We start from the raw sequence: 22,610 nt of genomic DNA, 5'->3' as shown, positions 1-22,610 counted from the left end.
TTCCATAATGCCAAGTCCGATCATATGAACTCCCAATATCAAAGAAGACAGACACAAGATGATTCCGCCGGGCAAAGACATTACTAAATCTGGATTCCAGTTCGATAATATAGTCTACAGTCGACCGGCCCTTATGGAAGTCACTTTGAATATCTGATATGACACACTTTTTTCAATGTAATACACCAGTCGATAGTTAACCATCCTCTGAAACGTTTTGAAAAGGCAAAAGGTTAACGTTATCGGGCTATAGTTAACTGGATCGTTATCGTCTTTACCTGGTATTAAAATTGGTGTCACAATTGTTTAATGCCATTGCCATTATAATTGTTTCAGTCCATATTCTGTTGAATAGAACAAGGACATTTGACGACGACGTCCGATCTAAGAGATGGAAGTTGCTATATTCATTAAAGTTTCTATACAAAATGAAAATGTCTTGGAGTCAATATATTTTTCTTTTTTTTCGTTATTTTAGGATATAAAACATATTTTTCAAACTTTAATGAACGTAGAACAAGTATTGCCTTACTTTATATTTTTTGAAATGACTCATAACAATTTTAAAGAGTAAAACATTGCTTTAGTTCAATATTTTTACTTTATTTAAGTCATGTCATAAGGCATTTTTAGCTCAATTTTTGCATTTTTAAGGGCATTTTTTGCACTTTTTAAAGGCATTAATTGGGATTTTTTAGGTCATCAAAGTCCGGGCTATAACTTATAGCCAAATATGCTTTTCGCAAGATCTCCTAACAGAATTTTAATTCTGACATCCGATAAATTTGAAAGATCAGTTTTAAATAATTAATTTATGTATGTCTTTGTAAATATTTTGTCTACGCATACCCTTCCCTCACAGTTACTAGGTAATCACGTATTTCCTCACTTTTTAAAATGACACTTTCCTTCTCTTCAGACTACAGTATCTAACACAAAAGAAGTTATATTGCTTTAAAGATTTGGCGTGAACAGAGATCTAATTCCAGACTCCCTTTCTATAATGTCAAAAGTCTCATAAAGAACATCTTCAGGGCCTCTTTTCATGAAGAACTGGAAAATCGTAATTCCAATAAACCACGGTTTAAACAGATTTTCAATGTCCCTCAGTGGCGTAGGATGAAATCTGCCGCCATGTTTCGTCTGATAACTGGCCACGATTGCCTGAAAAAACATCTATGTCGCATCGACGTGGTTCATGATCCCTTTTGTACATTGTGTGATCTCCACGAGGTAATGGACTTGCCTCACCTGTCTAGGAGTCTCGCTCTCCCTCGGAAATCTGTCTGGGAACGCTACTGGATTGCTTCCTCTTATTTATAGATCTATAGTTATCTTTTTGATGCTCAATTGTCTTTTAATGCGCCATTGGAAATAAAAAAAATAATAAAAAATAAAAATGTAAATAAAAGAAAGATTTAGCATGAAATCGTTTTGCAAAAGCATTTATTGTGAGCTGTAGAGATGACACTCGGCAGAGACAAGAGCATCTGAAATTGTTTCATCAAAACCAAGAAAAAATATTTTAAAAAATATATATTTGTTAAAGATTCTGGGAATCAATTAAAACCGGTAATGGTAAAACAAGGAATATAGGAAAGGGTGCAAGAACACTAATTACAGAAGTATAAGTACTCAAGAGGAATAAGTGCAAAGATAATAATTGTAGAAGTACTTAAGAGGTGTAAGTGCAAGAACAATAAGTACATAAGTACTCAAAGGGTATGAATGCAAGGACAATATGTATAGAAGTATAAGTACTTAAGAGGAATAAGTACAGAAATAAAATATCTTTTAAAGACCTGGTGGCATGAAAGGCGGTGGAGGTGGGCAGTCACACCCAGGACAAGGTCCAGAGTAAGTCCGTTGAACGAAACATCCCGGAGGACATCTTGGAGGAGAGCAGAATGGTGGATATTGTGCAAAAACTTCACCTAAAAATGAAACAACATAAATGAATAATAATTCCGTGCAATAATCACTTATAGATACTTTTGTGTACCGTATAGTCATGAATGATAACAAATGGTGGATAAAAATTATTTTTTAACATTGCCGCGCTTTGGAAAATATTTTATAAATACAATCGATAAGTTTCGTTATTTGGATATATCTTAACAAGTTATAACATATAACAACATATAAAAGTGTTTTAGATAGAACTGCGCTAATACTTTGATATTTTTACTTGTGAATGAAACCTGTGTAAAAAATAAAAAGAGCTTGTGACTTAGAGTTGCATAAACAACACTCCAATGGTATTTATTTTATGTGTTATTACATATCAGAGTTGAGGAATTATTGATCAGTTGTCTGGCATAATTTATTGATGAATTAAGAAAAAATATTATTTGCATAGAAAGTACATTTACAATAAGTTATTAGTTTAAATGAAGTCAAACATTTTGTAGTAAATAAATTAAGCATTTTATCAGTTTACATTAATATACTCCAGTATCAAAAAAATTATTTTCGCGTTTTATGCAAAATATTTATTTATTTGATAAACAAATTGAGTTTCGTGGTATTACTCGTTACAAGTGTAAAATTTTTTTTATTGTTTTTATTTTATTTTATTTATTTTTTTGTAAAATTAAATATGCGTAGCAAACAAATCCGGATCGATTTTTAGAAAAAGCAAAATATTGAAATATAGAGAACTCATGGACAAATTACACTTACCTGTTATTTAAACTAAAATGCACTTATCCCATAAATGACTAAAATATAAGTCAAGCATCACATTTAGCTCTATCAAATGGTCAAATCAAACGTTTGTGGACAAAATGTTTGTGACTTAAAATAAAAACTGAATTAAACAAGGTAAATTTTGAAACTGATGCTTCATACAAATTTTGCAGCTTTAATAAGTTTTAAAAAGAAATTTTTACTAGGTTCTTTTTTAAACAATATAGTTTAAGAAAAAAAATATAATCATTAAAGTTAATTTTTAAGAAATTATCTAAATTTTTGTTTTTAAATTACCATTTCTAAGAAAAAATTCATCCCATTTCGTTCAAATTTGATAGCTCCAAAAAAGAAAATCCCTTTAATTAAAACTTTTTTCTATTTTTTTTAAAATTAAAACGTCTTTTATTATTTTTTTGGATTAACATTAAATCGAGTATCCTTTATCTTTGTTTAATACAAGGGTAATACATAGATGTCCCTTTTGAGTTAACTATTTTATTTTCTACTTCATTGTAAAAATAGCGCATTTAAATCATCAGTTCCACAGTCTTCACTTTTGGTGAGATATTTTAGAGACAATCTGTATATAAAAATAATTTCCTAAGTTCATAAGCAAATTATACATATTCATTGATGTTTATCCTTTACAGATGAACTTGTAAATGCTTTTCGAAAATTTAACTTGCTTAGAATACATTTGTTAAGGATTGGCGAATGGTAGTGAATGAGAGTAATATCTTAAAACTAAGTTAAGCAGTTCTGCCGATAATGATGCTCAAGACAATAATTTTTTTATTGAATTACCCATTCCCTGCTGTTTACAACTTAAAGCAAAGCTTGCATTTTTGAAATTTAGAACTTAACTAAAGACTCATATAACTGTTATTTTAATTAAAGTCATTTCCATAGATAATTGATTATACAATATTTTCCAATAACACACATGACTATTAAAAAATGATTCCTAAACAAAATGCAATTTGAACGAACAAATGTTTATTTATAGATCCATTTTGACTAAGCAAAAACATCATAAATAAACAATTTTGCCGGCATTTATCATGCTTACAATGACTCACTTACTTGTTTGAAATGTTTTAACGTCGTGGTGAGCAATATCGTTTTAATCCAAACGTTAAAACATAATTAGTATTTGAAATACATCTCTGGCTTTTGTGGTTGGGTAAAATCTTCGACTATCATTCTGAGAATTCGATAGGTCTGCTTAAAAAAATTGCTGGACATTAAAATTAACATTATTATGTGGTGAGGTATTTTTAAATACAAATGAAAGTGCTGTTGTGGCTCACAGAATGGCCTCCCAATGAGGTAACCCGAGTTCGAATCCCAGCGATGGCGAGTCGAAACTAATACCGCATCCGGCTCTCACCGATCACATCGCTGATGCAAAATTTTCTCAGTGGTAGACGGATCATGGGCTAGAGTCCCCTTAAAATCAGACTAACCGTGGGAGGTTTTCCTCTTCGTGTAACGCAAACGTGGGATAGTTGCACCAAAAAGATTTCCGCGAAGGCAAATATCTCCAAATACTTAATCCAGGAGTGTCCTTGTTTTCTGGATTGAGTTCAAAATTACAAGGCTACGGAGTTAAACATTAATAGTAGAAAACTAAAAAATTGTGTCGGCTGTTGAACGGCGGTTATAAAATAAAATATAAATAAAAGGTTTTATGCTTACAAGATCTGTCTAAAACCACCACTAAAACTGCAACAATAGTCAAATAGTTCATTCTGTCCATATGCTCAAAACTAATTTGAGTATCAAAAGTTTGAAGAAATCGTTCTTTATAAACCACGCAAAACATACTACAAGAACAATAATTAAAAAAACCTGTGTCGTTTTGTAATGTTTCGTGAAAATCAAGCCGTTACAAATAATTCAGACTATTCTGTAATGTTGGTATTTGGAATTCAGCGACCGTCTGTGAAATAGGAGATCATGTTATTGAATAACTTTTCGAATTTGATTCGTTATGCTATAGCAATTTGAGATATTTAAAATGAATCAATACATCATTCTGTGTTTCATGGAAAATTGAGATCGAATAACTGAATAGGAAAGAAATATGTGATTGAATAATGCTAGTATTATGTCAATATTACGATAGTTGTTTGTATTTATGCAATTGTTATGTAACTTATCAGTTCATGGGCGTCGCATGCATCCAATTTTTGAGAGGGACGAAATGCTGGAATACTGGACATAGTTACAAAAGTTCTCTAAATTTAATTTAAGAAACAAAATTTAAGTAAGAAACTAAACTGAAATAAGAAACAAAATTTTTACTCATAAGAAAGTCTTATATCTGAGGAAAAAAATTTCTTTATCTCTTTCTTGTCTTTAATTTTGATAAATTTAAATAGAGGACACATATGATACAATCGAAGACTCCCCTTGTAGTAAATGGTGACTGGCGCCCATTAAATTATTCGGGTCACAAAGTCCTCCATGTTCTTAAAACAAATCATACCTCTCGGGGTACTGAATTGGAGATTGATCGTTCTCTGGTTCAGATCAAAATTACTATCTGTGAATGAATGAATGGAGATATAATAGGGTCCCCCTGTAAACGGGGTGTGACGTATGTGTGTAGCAGAAGTCGAATTCTTAGCCATAGCCACTGGAAAACAAAACGAAGCTCATTCCCTTGCCTTAATGGCATATAACAACAATTGATGATTCATAAACATTTTCTTTATTTGTCTGAATTATTGAGGGGGACTTTTAGAGATTTCTAATTATTGAGGGGGACTAGTCCCCACCAACCCCCCTGCAAGCGACGCCAATGTAACAGTTTATTTATTTTTCTTCTAACAGAAAAATGCTTTAAGAGAATGTGAAAAACGTTTAAAAACTACTGGTAGGTTAAGGTAATGCTGATATAAATTACATTTATTTGAATATATATATCTGATGGGAAGCAGCATCGTAATTCTTTTAAAAAAGTTTCTTTCGATGGATTGCAAAACTATACACATAGGAGAAAGGCAGGCATGCAGCTCTTCTCTTCTGATACAGACACCACGTTATAAAGCTGTAACAGATGCTGAAAGTGTTGTCTTTGACTTTGAAGTTCATAGCTACACTTTTTGCTATTTTTAAAACCTATTTTATTGTTTTTTCGCAAATTTAGGAAAGTTTATATGGTTTACAATTTGATAATTATCGTAACAGGTTTGTTTTGATTAGAATACGATTGTTTTTCAATTTATGTGTGTTCTAAATCATTAAATTATGTGTAGGGGGGGATAAATTGTAAGCTACAATTTTGGAAATTGCGTCAAATCAGCTTAATTTTATAAGACCATTAAAATAATAAGTTAATAATGTTTTTAAAACAGTGGGCGCAAGAAGAATTTCTGAAGATAGTTGCTTAATTTCTACAGGTTTCATTCATATTTACTGAAAAGTTTAATAACTTGAATAACACCTCACCGACTTCAACTTCTGTCTTTGCTCGAAAAATTGGATTTACGCAAACTACTATCAATACTAATAATTTAAATGCCTTATCTCAGATAAACAAATTAGTTATCGCCGATAATATTTTAAGGGTATTAAAATGAACTTCCTCTGAATAAACACGCCTTTTTTCCGACGATTTGGAATTTTGAACATCAAAGTATAGGACGGAGTAACCACAATTTGGAAAATATAGTCCCATTAGTTCAAGGAGAGTGGAAAGTTTGGTCCCTTTAATGTTAAATTTACTTTTTGCGTATTTCGTTACATTTTGAGGAGTTAAGTAAATCGAAAATTTTTTGATTATGAAATATTTTTTTATGAAATGTGTTTATCCAAATGAAATAAAACTTTAAAAATTATTTTCAGTAATTATTTATCAATTTATTTAATAATTGTCGAAAAATTTTGAATTGTATGGAATACAAATTTTACGCTATTTTATGCTATATTATTTTAAATGACAAACTCAAACCTTGAACATAATCGGCCGAATAATTTTAGAGAAATGAAGGTTTAAAAAGGCTTTTTAGAAATTTTATTATCCAGTGAAAACTTGATCATTAGAGCAAAAGTTATTCAGGATAATATTTTTGCTCACCGAACTTGCTCTCTTAGAGAAAATTGCTCTGAATTCTTGATTCTCATTCAAAGAAAATTAGTTCCGCGGCTCCGAACTGAATAATCTTGTTATACGAATACAAAAATCTCATTATGTATTTCATTTGAAATAATGCTTAAATATCAAAGTAACGAACAATACTTCTATTTTGGGGGTCTGGAACGTGTTACACACATGAAAGGGACTATTGAAGAGGAATGATTAAAAATTCTAACTGCATGAACATGAGGAATGTTTTAAAAAAATAATTTTTGGTGTGTATATTGTTTATGTTTTGAATGATAAAATAGGAATTTTTGTCTAAAATATTCCAATTAATTTCGAAAAAAAGCCAATAATAATTTGAAAAGTGAGGAGAATGCTGGGTCGCGATTCCTCAATACAGCGTTTAACGACCAGCTCTCACGTTTAATGGGGTCTCCCTGGCCGAGCGGTGCAAAGCGTGGATGTAGCGGGTTCGAATCCCGCTGTTACCATGAATGTGTCTTCGTGCTGTCTTTCTTATTATGCTATATGTCCTTTTATATGACAAAGGTTTATAAGCCTAAATTGAGCACACAAGCCTGCAAATGTATGTGATTCCAATAAACTAATAATAAACCTATTTGGCATCTCAAATAAAAATTTAACGAGAAAAAACTTAATTATTAATTTTTTTTTCTTTTTCAGTTTGGGTTACAAATTCTAAAAGAAATAAAAGATTGCAATATAATTGTGACCAACTACAACCAAGAGAAAAATCTTCAAAAATAAGTGCAAGTCGCTAAAAGCCGCTGGAATGTAAATTAGCTGTCGGGTCGGTATCGCGATGGTATGTTCTTAGATTTCTTAAATTTTGTAATACAATTAAAAAAGCAACTAAGGCTTGGAAAACTTTCACTGAACGTCAGGTAACGCACAATAAGTAAAATATTTTGAAGCGTATGAAGTTGCCCCTGATACCGTGTTTTCTTTTTCCACATCAAAAGCAGCAAAGTATAGGCCTAGTGGTTTGATTGTAACAAGCTTACACATACCTTGTCATTACCTCATTTACGGGGAGCATGTTATACGTAATACCATCGAGACCGGGGCTTGTGTTTTTACTTCGATACAGTGCTCTCTGTAATTCGGTAAATCTAAAATCACTGTTATATTGACAGAGGCGTCGCGATTTGAAAATTATATTATTCCTTTCGACGTTCTGCTTATGGTGTTGAAACGATTTACTGTAACTCTCGAGACAGCAGCAAATGCATCATCAAGCATATTACAAACGTCTGCAGGAGAAAAGTAAATGGTACCGGTTCTGAAATATCGGAAATTGAAATTCGTGATATATGCCGCTAACTCGCTTGTCTCTCGATCAGACTTCTCTGGGAGATGTAGAAGATGTTATGGACGAGACATAATGGGACCAAGATTCTCTTTGACTTTTGCGTCTGATCTTTCGTGATATAGTTTTTTCCCATTTAAAGGCTATAAGGTTAAGAGTGTAAGGGTAACGGCGGAAGATGTTCCACAAGCGTCACTGCTCTTTGTAGGTAGCTGCGCATTCCTCATTCCACTTCGACTTGCGGTGGCAAGGAAGTGAACTTGACGACTTTGGAATATTTTCTTCTGCCACTTGGAAAATTACAGATGTAACATTATTAACAGCAGCACTTATAGTATTACGAGTTATCATATTCTCCATATCCAGCTCGATGAAATATGAAAGTTGATGGTCATGAACTCATGGGAACAGAAGCAAAATATGATACAATGAGGGGAAATTGATCACTGTTGGGAAGATTTTAACTCGCAGAAAGGTTTATAGAAGGTAAGATAGTGGGTGAACGTAATGCAAGATCAATGGAATGAGACATTCCACTAGGTGGATTAAAGTAACTTTCTTTGCCTTTATTAAGCAAACAGAGATTATGGTCATGGATGAGTTGTTCGATTTTACGCCCCCAGTCATCGGAGGCGGAACTATCCCACAATTCGCTATGACTATTAAAATCTCCGAGCAAAATAAAAGGCGAAGGTAACTGAACTATCAGTGAGTTGAAATCTGTTTGAGAAATGGGTACATGACGAGGTAGATAGACAGACTGAGAGGAGAACAATTTTATGGATTTGAACTATGGTAGCCTGTAATGAGGTTGATAATGAAAGGTGAGCTGATTGAAAAGCTTTTGAAGTTAAAATTGTTACGCCGCCATGAGGATGATTTCCATAATCGAAATTTTGTCGGGAGCGCAAGAGTAATTACGCAATTTAAAACTATGAGATGACATTAAATGAGTTTTCTGCAGAGCGAAACATACAGGCTAATATTTACAAATAATATCCCTGATATCTAAAAGCTTATTTCTTATACCACGACAATTCCATGAGATAAAATTAATAGACATTATAAATGGTTGAAAAATTTTGTAATTAAACGTCAAGTCATACAGAAGGTCATTCTAGTATAAATTCTTCACCGGAAGCGTGAAGAGACACTTTTACGTTACAATCCATCTTCTTCGGAGCAGCAGAAGTGGATTGGTTGACGTATTGATTGTGCTTAGTGTCCTTTTTCTTTCGATATTTGCCTGATTTTAGATTTTAAACAATATCTTCTTACGTTACACAAGGAAAATCCCCCTAACAGCGAACGCATTGTTAAAAACAAGATGCAACTATTTCGATGTACAGTTTGCAAAAATGCGGGCATTACCTTGAATAACTTTTGTTCAAATGATCGGAATTTCAGGAACTATAAGTGTCTATCTTTATGATTCAAATGATTAACCTCAAATACGCTAATTAATTTGTGCAAACGATATTTCAGATAACGAAATTAAACACAAGAACACCTTTTCTCTGAATGAACGTGATTTTTTTTAATTAAAGTAAAAAATATGACTATGGATGGTGTTTTTAATATAAATGTAAACAATAACAATCTCTAGATCAATACCTACTTTAGTTCCTGTTAGAAAGTTTGCAACTGCTTACTACAGCTTATTCTGCTAGGCGATATTTTCAAACGGATAATTTTGTTTTCAATAAAAGAAATAAATTAGATAATTTCTGAGTTTAAATCTGATGTATTTCAGAAGATATTAATGTTATTAAGTAATTCTGGTGAGTTTGAAATGAAAATTTGCTTTTGTTATTTATAGATATATTGTTAAAAAAGGTGACATGGTTGTTAGATTTTGAATAACCCGCTTTTTTGTCAATCCTGATTTGGCCTTTTTCCATTTGTTTATTGCTGTTTGTTCTTGTTGAAAGCTGTGCACCATCTTACGTTAGTGATAGCACCTTAAGCGTTGTAAATACAAGTATTGTTAGCATTGTAAACACAAGTAATAAGTAATCAAATACCACGTTTGAAAGAATCTCAAAGCACAATGATCAAGCTGTGAGCCAAATGGCTTTAAAATACACCGGAAACAGTAACCCGGAAGTATTGGCGGTATGGAGCTTGCAACGTTCCCTAGTGTAGAAAACACCATCCATAGTACTAGGCTACATAATAAAAATGACACCAATAGTAATAATAAATGTGACTAAATTATACAAAACTCAGCAGCGCGACAGCTCATAGAGGGCCAATGCCTACTGTGCCCATCTCTGTTTTCTTGACCTTTGGGCTCTGGGGTGCAGGAGCAGATGTTCCGGTTAGGTGGGTCAGTCGAACGCGAAACCCACAGTGTTTAGTTCCCAAGCATGCTTGGTACTCATTTATCGACCCGGGTGAAAGGATGAAAGCCTTTCATCCCCCACTGAAGGGATGAAAGGCTGAGTCAACCTTGCCCGGCCCGAGGATCGAACCAGGGACCTGTGGCACGGGAGCGCGAAGCGATACCACTCAGCCACCAGGCGTCAATAAATGTGACTATCACTGATAATAACTAACAGTCATTTTATGTTAATTCGGTTTGCTAAATAATATCTACTTTCATGATACAATTGAAATCGCCCTAACAGCAAACGCTGTGTTACGAACAAGGTGCAACAGTTTCGGTTTCCAAACTTTGAATCGCTCTCCTGACCAAATTATGGGGACCACATTTTCCCAGATTGTGGCTACGCCCCATATTTTAAAGATTATAAAAATCCAAATATGTAAGGAAAATATAAGTTTATTCAGAGAAAGTACGTTTTTATGTCCAGTTTCGTAACTTAATTATTAGTTAGCACTAAGCAATTAGCATATTTGAGATCACCTCAAAAAACCATTAAGATTGGCACTTAGTATGTGAAAAATCCGATCATTAGAATGAAAGTGGGCCAATATCTTTTGGTTGGCTACATGTGATATCTTTTTTTCTGCTTCGGACTGTACATTATGATAACATACAGTCACCATAACCTGCAAAGAAAGATTTAGGTTACTTGCAATCATGTTCACTTTATAACCGCATCCTGTTGCGATTAGAAGAGATAATAATCGCTTTTTATCAGAAGTAATTGTTGCTTGTTACTAAGACTACTTGTAATACTTGTCATTATATACTTGTCATTAACTACACTGGTGTGCAAAACTTAAGCAACAAGTGGTTTTTCAGCCACAGCTCCCCAACAAAGTATTGAAATTGCAGTATAATATGCACGTAATTCAGTAGAAAGATTATTTGTGTGCAAATTTTAGAAATAAAACGTCGTAGGTGATGTAAGTGTATGTAAACCTTGTGGGTCGGCGAGCAGAGTCAAATCTGTGATGAAAGGATGAAGAGCACCGTAGTTGAAGACATTCGCTGCAAGTGCAAGTGATTTGTTTTGTAAAAGTCTTCAAGAAATCATTTAGACGACTTTACTCGAGGAAGAATGATTGGGAAGCTTGAGGAGGGGCGTAGTGTGACCAGTGTCGCCGAAGAGTTCGGGATCAACAAAAGTGTTGTTTCTCATGCTTGGAATGCCTTTAAAACTACTGGTACAGCTGTTCGGAAGGTTGGTGGTGGACGTCCAAGGAAACCAACACAAAGAGATGACCGTTACATTGTCCTCCAGGCGAAAAGAAACCATTTTCAGTCAGCCGTTTTCTCAGCAACTGTGCACAGCCACAGGACGACAAGTATCAAGATTTACAATGGCCAGACGCCTTCACAAAGGTGGCTTTTTTGCTAGACGTCCTAAGCGCTGCATACCTTTAAAAGTTAGCCATCGGCGGCACCGTTTAAAGTGGTACAGAGAACACGAAACCTGGACACCTCATCAATGGAGTCGCGTCCTCTTCACAGATGAGAGTCGTTTTAGTGCTACAAGCGATTCTCAACGTCAGTTGATCTGGAGAGAGGTTGGAGCTCAATTTCATCCCAATAACATCGCGGAAAGAAATCGTTACGGTGGTCCTGGAGTTGTCGTCTGGGGTGGCATTATGTTGAACGGGCGGACTTGAGATCTTCGACCGAGGTTCTGTAACTGGAGACTGCTACTGCAATGAGGTAATCCTACCCCATGTGCGTCTGTTCCGAGGGGCCATTGGACCAGACTTCATTTTTATGGATGACAATGCCGGGCCCCACCGTACTGCTAATGTTAAAGAGCTACTAGAAAGTGAAGATATCACACGAATGGATTGGCCAGTTTACTCTCCAGATCTAAATCCCATAGAGCATGCGTGGGATGCATTAGGGAGACGTCTTGCGACACGACAGTATCCTCCTGGTAACACCCATCAGCTGAAAAATGCGTTAAAGGAGGAATGCAGACGTTTACCGCAAGATTTCCTGGGTAATCTGGTGCTTAGCATGGAGAGACGATGCCAAGCAACAATTACAGTAAGGGGAGGGCATATCCCATACTAGGGAACATCTGCCAGTTGTACTTACGCTTCTTCAGGCAATCATGTGTAACGCCACTATATGTCAAATAAAGCCTTTTTTGTTCCATACCCTACTTTAAGCTTTATATTCATTTCTGCTCCATTATTCTTTTACCATCGTTTAAGTACAAAATAAAGTACGTCATATTCAAATTTCATGTTAATCGGATGATTTCTTGTAGAGTTATGACAAAAAACGCACTTGTTGCTTAAGTTTTGCACACCAGTGTACTTGTCACCTATAATCGCTTCTTGTTCTGATTGCAAGCGATAATAACCACTTATGATCAGAAATAATTGTTTCAAGAGTACTTGTAATAATGATTACAAATAGTTTATCGCTATATAGTTTTATCTGTAGTTAATGACAGTTGTAATCGATTACAGTAGTCGCACCCATTTTTATTGAGCAGTATTTTTTCAAGAAATTATTCATTTTGAATTTATTCTTGACTAATGAATGAGAAATAAAGATAGTTCATATAGAATAATTTTATCCTTATGCAAAATATTTCTGACTAATGAACGAAATTTTACTTATTATTCAAGAGTAATTTGAATAATTATTCTTTAGTTTTAATGCATTATTCTGAATGACAAATGCTCATTTCCGTATATTTCACTATTTTATAATTACTCTAATTCATCTTTTATAATAAAATTACATTTTTCTTAAACATAAGTTTAAAAGTCGAGAAAAAAATAGGTAAGTAAATTTAAACTAGAAATGAGTAAAATAAATTCTAATTTTTGTTAGGAAAATAACTTAAGGTTAAAATATGAGAATTCACAAAACAAGTATATATACATTGTTATTTTAAAATTTATGAAGATAACAGTTTTAAATAAATAAATAAAAAAAGTGGAGAAAACTAAGAACATAACAAGAAGAAATTATTGTAACTTGATATTATTGTAATGCATATCAGGCGTCCATTTATTCAACACTTATTTCATTTTTTCAATCACCTATTAAAACTTCTTCAACGATAATGTTGATAAAAATAATAAATAAAAAAAAAAGATTCAAGCAATACATTTTATTTCCCGTAAATTACAGATAAAGGAAGATATCTGTTAATTGTGAAACTACTGATATACAGCGTAAATTGGAAGCCAAATTCGATTGTTACTTTTTATTTTTAAGATAATTTAAATCAGCATTCGACATTTTTAAAAGTTTCTCATTCTATTTTCACATTTTGATACCTTACCACGTAAAAATATCTTCCCATTTTGAAAAATTCAGAAAGGCTTTAAAAGGTAATTATTGCTTCTTTATTACTTTCTTAAACAATAAGCATTTGTTTTTTAAAATCATAATTTAAGTTTTTTTTTTCAGATTTTAAGATTTAAAAAATATTAAGTGTTGAGTTTCTCTAATTGATAATAATTTTGATACATGATATATATATATATATATATATAATATATATATATATATATATATATATATATATATATATATATATATATATATATATATATATATATATATATATATATATATATATATATATATATATATATATATATATATATATATATATATATATATATATATATATATATATATATATATATATATATATATGTAAAATGATGCAGTCGGACCGAGCAGGGAAATAATATAAGCTTTTTACGTTACATATATATATAATATTAATATGAATAATATATAATATAATATTGATATGAATAATATAGATATACTGTGTAATTTTGCATTCGAATTCTTCTCTATTGCTACCTTTCATTTTTAGGATAATTTAGGCAAGCATTCGAAAATTTTGAAATTTTTATTTTCCTTTTTCACTTTTTGTCTTTTCCTATTTTGAAAAATTCAAAATGCTTTGAAAGTGTTTTGAATTATTGCCTTTCTATTGCTTTCTTAAACAATAATCGAATTTTTTTTTAATATAAATTTTGATTATTTTTAAGATTAAGATTCCGAAAAATGTTCAATGTTGAGTTTGTATTTTTACAATAATCTTGCAGGATTATCTGTTAGTTGTAAGACTATTGATATACAGATTAATTTGATAGCCAAATGCTCTGCTAAGGCCCCCACATAATTGCAAATCTAAATACACGGTTTTCAAAAAAACGTCATCAAAAATTAAGTCAAAAACACAGAGGGATGGACAAAATAATGGAAACACTTTTATACTAATAACTTTTCTTCATATTTCTCACGAGATACTTAAAGAATCATTTTATAAATTCGGAAATTTTTCGATCATGCAATTTCTGATACTTATAAATAAAGTTTTAAGATTTTAAAGGTTTGAGGGACCAACAATGAATTACAAAAGGAAAATATTGATTTTGAACGCCCTATGTCCAAAATGTAGCAATACATTTATAACTTTCAAAAATTATTTTGGTTATTATTTGAAATAATTACATAAAATTTCGTAAGTCAGACTTAAATATTTATAGAAATACGGACTTTTTTTTATAAAAATTTCATTTTGTTTTTCTTAGTTTTTGCTTACTTCTTAGTTTTTGCCATAACTTTAAAAATATTCAATACGAAAAAAAATTTGGGCAATTTAAAATTAATTACAAAATAGTATTTTTTAAAATTTGAAAAAAATTCTTTGAAAACTGCACTAATATATAAATACTTAGAGCAGTTTGATACTGCACAAGTAAAACAAATTTTCATAATTTTGTTGTGAATCTAATAAAAAGTCCGATTTGCGAATATCTTAAACATTTAAGAAATTTCAAGCAATTTCCTAAGTTACTTTTGTAGTTAGAAAAAACTTAAAATGATAAGGAGTTTTCTATAAACATTATTTTTACATCACACAAAATTCAATAACCAATTATAATATTTTACGATAAACGATCATGCACCGAAATACGATTGTATAAGGACAGAAGTGATGCTTTTATTGGGATGATCACCAATAATGCTCGTGTAATTTTTACTAAATTTTGAATGGTACAGAATTAAATTTTTGGGGGAAATGAAACTTGTGACAGAATTTATCACAGGTGCAATTCAATTTTTGAAAGTTTTACGCAGATAAACGATGAAACTGGTGGTAGAATGCCATCAACGACGAAAGTGTGAAGCAATGCATGTGACTGAGTTCTTGAACTCATCCATGTTAATGTTTCTAACAAAGCTGACATTAAACATTCCTAAAAGTTCTGGCAGGACGACAATATCAAATATTGTAAACCTTCTATTAGTCAGAAAGAGCCTTGCGTGTTTTTTAAACCTGGGAATTTCAATGGAAGTAATGTATCTGGTCAAAAAGAGCCTATTTTAAAACATTTTAATTTATTAAACATATCTAATCAAAAATTAATTTTTAAAAATTTTGGAGAACATTTGCAACGAAATGTGATGCTACCTGTATGACTAAAGTCTTGAAGTCAGACAGTTAAATTACATTTGTTTAGCACATTAATTAAAGCAAGCATTAAACACTCAAAAAAGTTCCAGCTGGACAAAGTGGGCGATTGTAAATTTGCAAATTCACCATGTTCGTCATTCAACTACTGACCAATATTAACTGCCAACGGTTCTGCAGCCACTCTACGATGCAAGCTTTTGTTTCCACACTTGATGAGTCCAATGAAAGGACATCGATTTGGTCAGCTGACGAAGTTCATGAAGCTTATACCAATGATTTAAAAAACATTCCAGAAGAGACCTATCATGACGAGTTCTGGAAATGTTGTTGAAAGCAATTATTAAATCTTATTATTTTGAAATCTTTTAATGTTTCATACTGATCTGATAAATAAAGATTTTCATGAAACCTTGTTAATATACTTCATACTAAATCCAGGTATTTGATCCATAAGAAAGACATTTGGGATGAGACTTTTTTTAAAGAAGATTTTTTTAATTCTTGTTTTCGAACTATTGAATTATTTTGAAGTTATTTCAGAGTAAATAGTGTCTAAGAAAGCAATAGCAGTGTAATTTTGATAAAAAATTATTATCAGTTGTAATCAATTTTCAATTAAAAATGGAGGAATAATTCTATAAATTATCAAACTCTTGTATAAAAAAAGTTCATATAAGCTTATTTCGTATAGGCGTAAGAGATATTAATCAGGTTGCATGTAAACGATTCACCATATTTTACTACTTATATTTCATTTATAATATAATATTTATTTACTTTTATATATTTTATCAATATTGAACACTATATTTTGCAGATATAAAAAGGAAGGAAAATGAGTTTTATGATGTGGAAAAAAAGCAAGGGAGAAGACACAGAGGAGCACACAGAAAACGGATGTCTCATTAGTTATATATCAGAGCCACCTACTTTACAACATATAACTGCAGTGTCTACAGCTAGCAGACTATGGTCAGAATTAGATATAAAAGAAGACATAAGACAATATTCAGAAAGCTATGGTTTCGATTCTAGAACTTGGTCAGCTGAGAAAATTTACAAGGAATATGAAAATAGAGTGTTAAAAAAACTTGCTGATATGGTCTTGCCACATACACTAAAATGCAAAGTTTCAAAAACTTTTCTACCAATAGGATTGCAGTTGTTCAAAGGTTTTGCAAAAGAAATCGAAGAATATTACTGTTATGGAGAAATTGTTCCGAATGAGGACAAAGGATATTGCAGATTTTATGATATCTTCAAAATGGGAGGTTCAGTGTACTGGACAATGGAAGGAATAATTGATAACGTAACATCTCTGAAAGAACTCATTAATAATGGAGATCAGCAAAAAGATTTTAATTGCTTATATGAATTAGCCTGTAAATACTGCCTTGAAGAATGCCTCCCATATCTATGGGGTAAGATATCAACCGACAAAAAGAATGAACTTGATTACATCTATAAAAATTATGCTTATCACATAGTTGCATATTGGACTGCTTCTATGGAAAACAAATTGCTAAATTTGTTTGACAAGTTAAAGCAAAGTGATGTCGATAACATCTATGACAATGATCTTAGTATTGAACAAAACATGATTTCACTGTCTATTTTTGCTAAAAACCCATACTCTCTCAAGTATTTTTGGAATAAACTGAAAGAAAATGAAAGAATTGTATACTTAGAAAAATGGTTGAACCTTGCCATAAGTAAATATTCAGATTGGGAAAGACATGAATATCTAAGCTGCAACGATAAAACGAATAGTTTATGTTTTTTGTTATCACAATTGAATGATAAAAATCAACAAAAAGAGTTTTTTCAAGCTCATTCAAAAAAAATTTTGAAAGCTTTATTTTATGATTGGCCATGGCAAAGATTCTTTTTGCCCACATTCTGTATAATATTGGACTGCGTTTCAGAGGATACTTTTGTTGAAATAATGCCACGTATTTTCGAGGAAATCAGAGAAGGGAACGAAATTATAATTGAAGTGTTTAGGGAAATTTGGATGAAAAGCCCATTAAAATTAAAGAAATCATTGATTCAGTTCTTAGAGTATTCTTCAGGCATATTCTTATGTCGTTTTATTGCTGTAGATGATGTTGAAACTATATGTATGATTTTAAAATGCGCTACTGAGAAAGAAAGTAAAAAGATTCTTTTTAATATGATTAAGAGTTATGGATTATTTTCGACTTTGCGTTCGAACAAACTGAGTTTAATTGACACTTTAATGACGAAGTATCTGACTTCAAGTGACGACATCGAACACTTCAAGTACAGCGTGATGGTAGAGTACGGACAGGATTTGTGCAAAGCTTGGATATGTGAAAATGATTTTCAAGCAATTGAAACACTATTCACGTGGAGTTTTAAATCAGCAAAAGAAGTTCGGGAATTTAAGGGGAAAATATTGGACAAGAATAAAATCTACAAGTCTTTAGTTTGCATGGGTGATTATGATCTAATTGATCGTTTCATGAATTGGTATTTTGAAAATGAAGGTGATATTTATAAATTCAAAAAAGCATTTATCCACGAAGTAGATGATGATGATGGTTCTTCTATATGTTCAGATTTATTATGGGATTTAAGTGCTCAAAATCAAGGGTGGGAAAATTTTGAGAAATTTGTCAATTATAATTTTTGTTCCCCAGAAGAAGTAACAGAATTTAAAAATACGTTCCTGGAATCAGTAATATCTTTTTTAGAATATTACAGATATGAATTTGCTCATAAATTCGTAATGTGGTGCCTCGGTTCTGTCGATAAAGTCAATCGTTTCAAAAATTCATTTGTGACTTCTGAGAAAGGAATGGCATTTTTGGTGCGTGCTGTGCATGAGGATTATCCTAATTTTTACCACCCGAATGAATTAATTAAATGGCTTTCTATCTCAAAAAGGACAGCTGTAAAACTTAAATGCAAATTGGATAACATCGAACCTTTTTCGGATTACTGTAGCGAAACTGTTGCGGACTATAAAAGGTGGGCGTTGTTTTATATGTTAGACAAACATGCTGAAGGCGACAACACAGAATACAAGGAGGATTCTGACAGTATTGACAAAAATAGTGATATAACAGTAGAAATCATGAAAGCATTCAAAAACAGAAAATAAGAAAATGTTTTTGTTCTTTCAAACTTATCAGCTATTTTATTTTTAAATATAATAAAATGAATTTGTATCTTTTATGAGAATGCGATCCATACGGTTCTACAATTTTTCAGTATTTTAAGTGTGCTTGTTTTAATTATTTGTTTTTAGAGTTCTTGAAACCGTTAAATTATGATCATTGATAATCATGATTGCTTGTGATTGTACATTATGATTACTTATAGTCACGATGCTTGTTAACAAACATTTTGGTTACTTGTGATCATGTTCACCTATAATCGATTTTTGTTGTGATTACAAGTAATCATGGGCAATTTTTGTCAAAATTTATTGTTACTTGTTACTGAGACTAGTAATAAATTTGTAATCATGATTACATGCAATCATGACGGGGTTAAGATTTAAAGTAGTTTAATGTCATGTACTTTTTATATGTAGTTAATAGCAGTTGTAATTGATTACAGCAGTCTCTTCCCATTACTGTTGAGTAGTATTTCAAGAAATTTCGCATTTTAATTGCATTCTTGACTAATTAATGAGAAATAAAGACCAAAATTACTTAATTTAATCTTTATTCAAATATTATTTAACTAATCAATATATTTTTTTCCATTATTCAATAATTTTTTGGATTTTGACTACGTTCAAATAAACTGGAAATCAATCAAGATGATTCTTCTATTTGTTCAGATTTATTATGAGAAAAAAGCGTTTGCAATCATAGACGGGAATATTTTGAAAAATTTGTCAACTACAGGTCTTCTACTCCAGAAGAAGTGGCAGAGCTTTAATATATATTTTTGGAATCAGTGGCTTCTTTTTTGACAAGTTACAAATTTGAATTTGCTGACAAATTCGTAAAGTGGTGCCTCGGTTTGTTTGCTGAAATCAATTAATACAAAAATTTATTTATATCAATACAGATCATGGTGGTCTTCAAGAATGGACTATAGGAAATCAAAATATACTTTCCAGACTTTGATGCTGTTTTATTTTGAAATAAATTGAAAATGGTGGAATAATTTTTACAAGAAAGTGATCCACGCTCTTCAGTCAGTTTTCACTAAAGGAACGTTTGTTGCTTAACAACGGTGACAAATTGACGACAAGTAACATTTTGAAAGCCAAATCAACTACTAGTTGACCGTAAAGCCAGATGCAAAGTATTGACATCGATCTTGATTAACATAAAAAGAAACCGTTTACCACCCCAAGAAAAGATTTTAAATTTTCCTTCAGGAAATTTCAGGAACAAGCATTACTCATTACATAATTACAATAATATCCTGACTAGGATGATAGAGACGAATGTTTATATTGAAAACGAAACATTTAAGATGCTTCGGATATAACATTCTGTCTTTCAGGCTGGAGTATGAATTTGAATAAAAAAAATCTCGAACCTCATGCTGTTGATTCCGAAATTGCTTAACAATAAGCTTTTTCATGTTAAAACATGCTTAATAACACAGGGCACGTATTCAAGTAAAAGCCCTTTTTTGGCTAAATAGTGGTAAGAAAGAGAAAACTTACCACCAAATAAGATTCTTATTATATTTTATCGAAAATTTGAGTTTTGAGAGTTAATAATTTTTTGAATTTTGAATGACGAGCATACGCATCATACGCACTGCAATAGAATACACTTTAAATGTATACACGTCAAACGCTTTTAACTGGTTAAAGTTGATTTTCAATCAGAAGGCACTGAAATTCTGCTTTGTATCCATTAGATATTAAATTTACGCAACATTTAACTAGAGATTTATTTTCAAGCAAACTGAAGCAAGTTAGATTGAGTGAAAATGTAATAAGAGCCGAAAACTAATTTAGACTTTTTTCCTTTTTCTTACCTATTAAAATTCTTATCTACACGTTTATTTCTCTACTTGCAAAAGCTTTCGATATAAAAATTGTTTAAGCATATTCTAAGTTAAATATTAGATTTAAAAAAGGAAAAGAAATCCAGATTATTTTTTACTATAAACGAGCAAAAATGCACTATTTAAAAAAGACAAATTCCTTTGGTAAAAAACAAATATTCGCCTTACAATTCTAATCGTAAAATTTGTTAATTAAGACTTCATAAAACATTTGGGAGACGTGAGCATTTTTGTAAGTATAGTTTTAAGCTAAATTCATATTTTTTTTTTAAGATAACATAATATTTAGAGTTTTAAAAAAATAGAAAAAGGTTAAATAGAAAACTTAACTTAGGAACTGATAATTAGGATGATTTGGTTAGTTGAAATAAATAAAGAAAATTGCGTTCACATAATTAATTCGCCGCGTAAACTAATAAATAAAATCACGTGTCAGTAAAGAGAGCGATTCAAAGAGCAAATCGAATTATTTCTCTGACTGAAAGGCTTAAGTAAATTAAACTTTCTATGCAAAACTAATTTTCGCGATCTCACATAATTGGTGCAAAAGTAGAAAATAGTAGACAGCTAACTCGCGGTGGATCAGTACTTTAGGCACTGAACTATCATTTTAAAGAACTGGGGTGCGATATCCTGTGGTGATTTTACCCCCACCCAGCTTAAAATGGATGGGTACCTGCTAGCCTGGGAAGAAAACACTATCGACTCTCAATTTGTTACCACCTTCATACCGTTGGTCACGAAATAGTGGAGTTTTGTTGTTGTTACTTAAGCTACTTACCACAGCAAGCCTGCTTGAGAATCAGGCGAATTTTTGAGGCAGAGAGGGCGTTTCTTGTTTTTCAGTGGCTCCATCTACGTCTTCAGCCACAGACATACGTCACAGCCCGTTTTACAGGGAGGACACAGTCTCACATCATCCATCTATCGATCGTAGTTTTGACCTGAACCAGGACACGATCAATCTTCTAACCATTACCCAAGATGTATTGATTTGTTATGCGAATTTGGAGGACAGTGTGACCCCGACAAATTTAGCACCAGTCAATTTTGACAAAATGACACAAAATGGGGCACATTTTGTACACGGGAGTCTTCGGCTGCGGGAATCGAACTCTCTGGCTCAACGCCCTACCAACCAGGCTATCCCAGCCCAATTGGGGTGGGTGAAGTGAATAAACTCGAAAAATAAACTTGGTATTTGTTGTTGCTTGAAAAATGAGCGATTATTCGTTTATGAAATTTTTATTAGCTAAAAATATTATGCTATGTAGCTATGTGTTTGAATTAATGAATAAGTTATTACGTTAAAGAAAAAATATCGATGGACAACTCAATACTTCAGTATTATAACAAATTTTTAATCACTAATAATAATTTCGTTAGTTTTCTTAGCCCTGAAATTTATGTTTAATCCTTTAATTTAATATTCCTTATAAGAAAAACAATCTTAACAATACTTTTAAACACAACTTAAAAAATGCATTTTCGTGAAAGATTTGTAGCACATTTCGTTCTTGTATTAAAATAACTTATCAGAACACTTTTTATTATTACCAGAATAATTTTTTTACCAGTCACGAACCTTTGGAGTTGAAATTTCCTTGGAAATGATGTATCCACAAAGAAGCATGTTTTGAAAACTTTTAAT

The 22,610-nt window shown here is 31.8% G+C and overlaps 2 protein-coding genes across 2 annotated transcripts in view; one reads left to right on the top strand and one right to left on the bottom strand.

The window, feature by feature from the left end:
* LOC107437141 (uncharacterized) overlaps positions 1–4,599 on the bottom strand; it is a 134,821-nt gene extending 130,222 nt beyond the window's left edge. The window contains exons 1-2 of the mRNA XM_087159755.1: positions 4,390–4,599; positions 1,803–1,934 (exon numbers count right to left, since the gene is read on the bottom strand). Of these exons, the coding sequence (XP_087015881.1) occupies positions 1,803–1,934; positions 4,390–4,516 (259 nt within the window). The 5' untranslated portion in view covers positions 4,517–4,599. The remainder of the gene's footprint in view (positions 1–1,802; positions 1,935–4,389) is intronic.
* A 9,130-nt stretch (positions 4,600–13,729) lies between these two features.
* LOC107453485 (uncharacterized) lies at positions 13,730–20,281 on the top strand. Its single transcript, XM_016070346.4, has 2 exons — positions 13,730–13,841; positions 16,770–20,281. The coding sequence occupies exon 2, from the start codon at positions 16,788–16,790 to the stop codon at positions 19,077–19,079; it is 2,292 nt and encodes a 763-aa protein (XP_015925832.3). The 5' UTR covers positions 13,730–13,841; positions 16,770–16,787; the 3' UTR covers positions 19,080–20,281.
* Positions 20,282–22,610: the final 2,329 nt, after the last annotated feature.

This window comes from Parasteatoda tepidariorum, chromosome 3 (genome assembly GCF_982258835.1).
Source record: "Parasteatoda tepidariorum strain Cologne lab strain chromosome 3, Ptep-v5.0, whole genome shotgun sequence".
NCBI classification, from domain to species: Eukaryota; Metazoa; Arthropoda; class Arachnida; order Araneae; family Theridiidae; genus Parasteatoda; species Parasteatoda tepidariorum.
The sequence above is the reverse complement of the archived record's forward strand: the minus strand, read 5'-3'. Positions and strand labels throughout refer to the sequence as shown.